The 5,865-nt window shown below is 51.4% G+C and overlaps 2 protein-coding genes across 2 annotated transcripts; both read left to right on the forward strand.

Annotated features, from left to right (window-relative positions):
* Positions 1–561: 561 nt before the first annotated feature.
* On the forward strand, positions 562–1,779 carry COCSADRAFT_35492 (uncharacterized protein). The gene is made up of 2 exons (XM_007700135.1): positions 562–1,016; positions 1,083–1,779. Exons 1-2 carry the CDS (start codon positions 614–616, stop codon positions 1,646–1,648), a joined length of 969 nt encoding a protein of 322 aa, XP_007698325.1. The 5' UTR covers positions 562–613; the 3' UTR covers positions 1,649–1,779.
* Positions 1,780–2,648: 869 nt separating this feature from the next.
* On the forward strand, positions 2,649–4,522 carry COCSADRAFT_180211 (polysaccharide lyase family 4 protein; the record flags this gene model as incomplete). The annotated part of the gene is made up of 2 exons (XM_007700397.1): positions 2,649–3,377; positions 3,461–4,522. The coding sequence occupies exons 1-2, from the start codon at positions 2,811–2,813 to the stop codon at positions 4,520–4,522; spliced, it is 1,629 nt and encodes a 542-aa protein (XP_007698587.1). The 5' UTR covers positions 2,649–2,810.
* Positions 4,523–5,865: the final 1,343 nt, after the last annotated feature.

Below are 5,865 nucleotides of genomic sequence, written 5' to 3' on the forward strand. Positions count from 1 at the left end.
GGCAAAACTAGATCGTGAGAGGCAGAAAGCTGAAGCAGCTGCCCACCGGATAGCCCGCCAAGCCGCCCACAAACGACTTCAGAAAGCTATCAAAATCTCACAAAGGGGAAAGAAGCCTACCTTCAAGCGCTCTACTGAGCTAGCATCAAAGAATATTATCGTTGGCAGTAGTAGTGGTGGTGCGCAGCGAGCTAATCGATCAGCTGCACCACCATCACCACGCTCGCGTTCAGGCCGCCCCATCAAGCTGCCAATCAAATATCAGTAGATAGATCAAATAAACAATACTACGAGATTACTATACTAGAGTTTCTCGCGATAATAGCTTTTATGTAGAGCTCTACAGCTTCAAGTTTGTGATAGTACTGTTGGGGAGAAATCCGGCGTTGGCCCGTCCGCGGCGTTGGCCCGTCCGGCACCTCTATGTCGTTGCTCAGGGTCCAGCAAGCTTCCACCCCCGCCCGATTACATCCCATCCAGTCGTTTCCCTCACCATGCTAGGACGTGGGGAACATACGTCATCGGGCATCGCAAACAGGCATCGCAAACCCAACGACATGCCACGACCCCCGCTGCTCATCATGTCGAAGACTCCACCTGCAACTTGCCAAAAATGTCAGCTGGATACTACCCAAAGCGCAAAAAGGTTGGCCTTGAAGATCTCTTCAGAGGGCTAGTCACAGCAAGCCACATCCTCGACCACCATGGCCTTGTTGACGCATATGGGCACATTTCTGTGCGCTCGCCGGATAACCCAGCAACATTCTGGATGCCATGCAACATGCCACCAGCGCTGATTAGCACACCAGAAGATCTGGTCGAGTACCACGTTGACAGCGCTGAAGCGGTCGAGAAAGATGCAAAGCCCGGGTATCTGGAGCGATACATTCATAGTGAGATTTACAAGCGATTCCCGGCCATCAATAGTGTAGTCCATAGCCACGCTCGCGATGTGCTTCCTTATTGCACCAGCGGGGTACCATTGAAGAATACGATTCACATGGCCGGTTTCTTGGGTGAATTTGCTCCTTCCTTGAGAGAGACTCATAGACTGTCAGAATGCTGATTCTAGTAACAAACAGGATCAAAGGTCCCTGTGTGGGATGCCTCGAGTAGCTATCCGTCGGGTTCAAAACATAATCTGCTTGTGAGCAACACCACGCTGGGTGCTTCTCTTGCTGCGACATTCAAGCCTGCAACTTCAACTGGCTTCATATATTCCAAAGTCCGTTCGGCGCTACCATCACAGCTAGGCGGTGCATCCTCAGAGCCTCAACTGGAACCGGATCATGCGGTCGTTCTTATGCAAGGCCATGGATTCGTGACTGTCGCGCATGGCATCGAGGAGGCTGTTTACCAGGCCATATACACCAGGGAGGCTGCGAAGGCGCAAACGACGGCCATGATGATACTAAATGCGCACACTGGATATGCGCTCGAGGGCAAGGTTGACGTTGACGCTGGTGGAAAAATCAAATCTGGCCATGCAAAGGCCGAAGGCGGCAACTTGAAATACTTGAGTGACAGGGAGTGTCATGACGCCTGGGAAGCCATGTCCGGTACGCTTGCCAGACCATGGGCGCTGTGGTCTCGGCAGGTGTCGCTCAGTCCGTTATACAAGAACGATTGTCATGTAGGCGAGGATTAAGCGGCAACAGCGCTCTTTTGCATGCGATGCGCTATTAATCTTCTACCATGTTTCTTACCTTGCTAAGAATAAAGTATTTGTTGTTTCACGAGGACAGTGACATGACATCGTCTATTCCGAATTCCCTCGCAATCTTACCCTGAAACGGACTAACTGACGGCAGACAGAAAGCCATCGCGGAGAAATGTCGTTATTCATACAATGCTAAAATAAAAGGCCGCGGCTAAAGAACAGCGGGCAACCCCAAAGCAATCAAAATCTTGACAGCCCTAACTGCTTGTTTCCTTGCCTCCCTTGTTCGCAGGCAGATGTTCCACTACTCATATCAAGATAATACGCTAACCAGGCCGTTCATTTATACCAAACCGGTGGCTCCGAAGCTCTTGGTCTGTGTCCGTTTCCGGCTGAAAAGAAAAGCTTAACCGCAGCAAGGCGAAAGCTTCGCCATTGCTTATTGCGCATCATGAACGATATAATATATTTTATTGTCTGGGGGAGTGAGCAGCACAGAGTTCCGGCTATTTGGCAAAGGCAAAGGAAAAAAAAACACACATTGGTACTCCATCAATTCCATGTCTTGCAATAGCCTCTCCCTCCCCCTCCCATCTTCTAGCACCGGGTGCGCCCCTAAACTGAAACGTGGGGGGGGGGGCGCCAGTCAACCTGTTTAGTAGCGTGTGTTGACGGGCAAAAAAAATGGTGAGATTTCGGAACGTGCATGTAAGAGAGAGATTCGAAGTCGTTCATCTCGGTTGTTTGGCACGTTCCACCCCTGGTCGTAAGCACCGAAAGTAGGGGTCTCTTCCCCAAGTCCTGGTATATATTTGCTAAAATAGGGAAATTGAGGGGAAGATTGACGACGTAAGGCTAGGCCTGGGTGGGGGATTTGTTTCGCGCACGTGCGGGGCCTACGGGAAACAATGGTATTTGTATATGGGGGTGGGAAAGGTCGCTCTGCAGATGTTGTTCGGTACATGCATGCAGCCTTGATCCTATTCGATTGGGAGGGATCTGTAAGTACAGATTGAGTGTCTTTTTGTATCCCTAATTTTATATATATATTCAAGCATTGTCCATATTCAACTCTACACTCTTTATTCTTTCCTTTCCTGGTCGCTGGAGCTTCCAGGCCCATTTTCTCACACACACATACACACCAACAATGTACCTCCGCACCGCCTTCCTCGTCGCCGCCACCGCCACAACATTCGCCTCCACGACCCTCGCCTCCTTCGGCGTCGTCACCACCAAAGCCAAAAATAGTATCACCGTCGACACCGGCTCCACCACCGACCCGTTCCTCTTCACCGTCAACACGCTAAACTGCGACATCACATCCCTCAAGTACGCGGGCGAAGAACTCCAATGGACCGGCAAGGGCTCGCACATTGAAATGGGGCTCGGCTCCGCCACCGTCAAGTACGAGACGATTGGCACCCAGTATATCAAGATTACGTGCACCACGGCTACGTTGACGCAGTACATGGTTGTCAAAGCCGGGGAAGCGACTATCTACATGGCGACGGATATTACGGCGGAGCCCGATATTGGCGAGTTACGGTTTATAGCGAGGTTGAATAGTAATAAGTTGCCGCTGAGCTATCCGTTTGGGATTGTGTCGACGACGGCGAATTCAACGGCGACGGTCGAGGGGTCGGATGTTTTTGTTGTCGAGGGCCAGACAAGGAGTAAGTTTTACTCGAGTGAGCGGTTTATTGATGATGCTGTGGTAAGTTTATCAAGGAAAAAAGAAAGAAAGAAACTAAAAAAAAAAGCTCTTTCTGGGTAGTTGGACTGACAAAGATGTTTTAGCACTGTGTATATCGGGATACCGATGCAATTCACGCTTGTTTGTTGATGGATTCGTATTCGTATGAAACGTCTGCCGGTGGACCGTTTCACCGCGATATCAACACTAACAACGGCGGCCCTTCGACGTCTCTGACTTTTTACATGAACAGCAACCATGTTCAGTTGGAGAAGTACCGTATGGGAATGAAGGGCCCTTATGCCCTCTCCTTCAGCCGGTCTAGCATCCCCAAAGGCGGGTCAAGCATGGACACGACATTCTTCAAGGATCTCTCGATACCAAACTACGTGCCTCCCTCAGCCCGAGGTACAGTAACAGGCAAAGCAACAGGCGTAAGCTCAACTTCCCAAGCAGTCCTCCACTGGTACAACGACGCAGCACAATACTGGGCCTACGCCTCCTCCGCCTCCGGAGCCTTCACTTCCCCTGCCATGAAACCCGGAACCTACACTCAGGTCCTGTACCAAGGCGAATTCAAAGTAAAAGCCACGAGTGTAACCGTAGCAGCAGGCCGTGCAACAACCGCAAACATAGCCGCGGACACCGAGCCCAAGACTTCGCTGTGGCGCATCGGCGATTGGGACGGCCAACCCAAAGGCTTCCGCAACGCAGACAAGCAACTCCGCATGCACCCCTCTGATTCGCGCATGGCGTCCTGGGGACCCCTCACCTATACCGTGGGCTCCAGCACGCTCGACAGCGTGCCCATGGCCTTAGTCAAGGACCTCAACCCTTTCACCATCAAGTTCACCGCGAAACAAAAAAACATCACGCCAGTCACGCTGCGCGTCGGCACTACGCTCGCGTTTGCGGGCTGTCGTCCCGCCGTCACGGTGAATACTAGTTTCAGTGCCCCGTTGCCCGCTGCGCCGACCAAGATTGCCTCGCGGGGCTTCACGCGAGGGGCGTACCGTGGGTTTGGCGAGGTCTACAATTACGCTATCCCTGCGGGCACGCTCGTCTCGGGCCCGAATACGATTCGCATTAGTTGTATGAGCGGTGAGTCTGGAACGGGGTTCTTGGCTCCCAATGTTATTCTCGATGCGATAGAGTTGTTGGAGTAAAGTAAGGGGGGGGGGGGGGGAAACAGGGAAAGTAGTTGTTAGGTGTGTAATAAACATGGTTTGAGAAAACACACCGATGACTGCGACGGCCGAATGAATTCGTTTGTGACAAGAGTCCTTTCATTCCTGTTTGTATCTGTGCTTGCTCACACCGTATTTCAGAGGGCTATGAGCGATTTTTTTTCTTCAGTCAGCTCGCGATGCGTCTAGCGATAAAGCTGCAAGTCAGACGCAAGTCGGTAGTCAGCATGAGCCCGGACCGTGGGCTTGCAGTATGCGCAGAGTCTCCTTCCCACAGGAGAAGGTGCATAATCGGGGTTGGGTTGAGACGTTGAAAACATGTGCCCAAGATCATGTAACGTGTTTTACAAGCGAGCGGGCCATACAAGCGAGCGGGCCACCCCACCAACTTTGCGCACCTCTTTACGTGTACAGTTTTACCACAACTAAATAAAATTTATATATATTAAGATAGTGGATTAAACACTATCTAAAGCATCTTTCTTACATGTACGCGAATTATGGCCAGTCTCTCTACACCTGCTACACCGCGCTAGAGCCTGGCGGTTGACACCTGATCGCTCTCCTCCTTGACGCTCTTCATAAGCAATCTGCTGATCAGCCTCGCGCTGAGCGAGTAGATCTTCTCCAGCTCCCTTTGTTAGCACTCCTTGCTTCTGTATCCGCTTCTTCTTACACTGTCTACGTTTTGTTGCGGCTTCGTTCGCCTTCTCAAGGCTGGCTATCCGATCGCGCATAAGCTCAGCCGAGAGCATCATTACCTCAGCCCCCTTCTTAAGCTGATTAATTGCCATAATAATCGAAGTTGGCGATGAGCCTTGATGCCGCTGAACGCGATCACGTATTAACGTGGATTGAGCTTCAAGCTCGCGTGTGTTGCTAGGCGTACGAGCCTGCCAGAGAACCTCTAGAATAGCTGGTGGAGTAGGCGTACGGAGCTTTATATCAAGCCTTGATAGAACAGCATCTGGCTGGAGAGGAACAAGGCCTGCACCGCGGAAGGCAGAGCAGATATTGGCTAGCGTGAAGGATCGATCAAACGCTACCTTGAACGCTGGCAGAAACTCGAGCTTGGTAATGTGGTTGATATGATGGCGGATTAGGCTCTCCACCTCGCGGCTGTACGCGCGCTTTAACGGTGAGAAGCAGCCAACGTCAAGAGGCTGGAGTAGATGAGATGAGTGAGGCGGCATACAGAGCGTATATATGTTGTTCTCCTTGCAGAGCTCTTGGAACTTAAGTGACTGGTGGCTCTCATGGCCGTCAAGAATAAGCAGCCGACGTGCTCCAACAACCTTGCCATCTGTATGCTTAATAAAGTG

Source organism: Bipolaris sorokiniana (genome assembly GCF_000338995.1).
Source record: "Bipolaris sorokiniana ND90Pr unplaced genomic scaffold COCSAscaffold_5, whole genome shotgun sequence".
Classification (NCBI taxonomy): domain Eukaryota; kingdom Fungi; phylum Ascomycota; class Dothideomycetes; order Pleosporales; family Pleosporaceae; genus Bipolaris; species Bipolaris sorokiniana.

Coding starts and splice junctions, on each gene's coding strand:
- COCSADRAFT_35492 (XM_007700135.1), top strand. CDS start 614: ATGTCAGCTGGATACTACCCAAAGCGCAAAAAGGTTGGCCTTGAAGAT. Junction 1,017..1,082: donor TCACATGGCCGGTTTCTTGG/GTGAATTTGCTC, acceptor AGTAACAAACAG/GATCAAAGGTCCCTGTGTGG.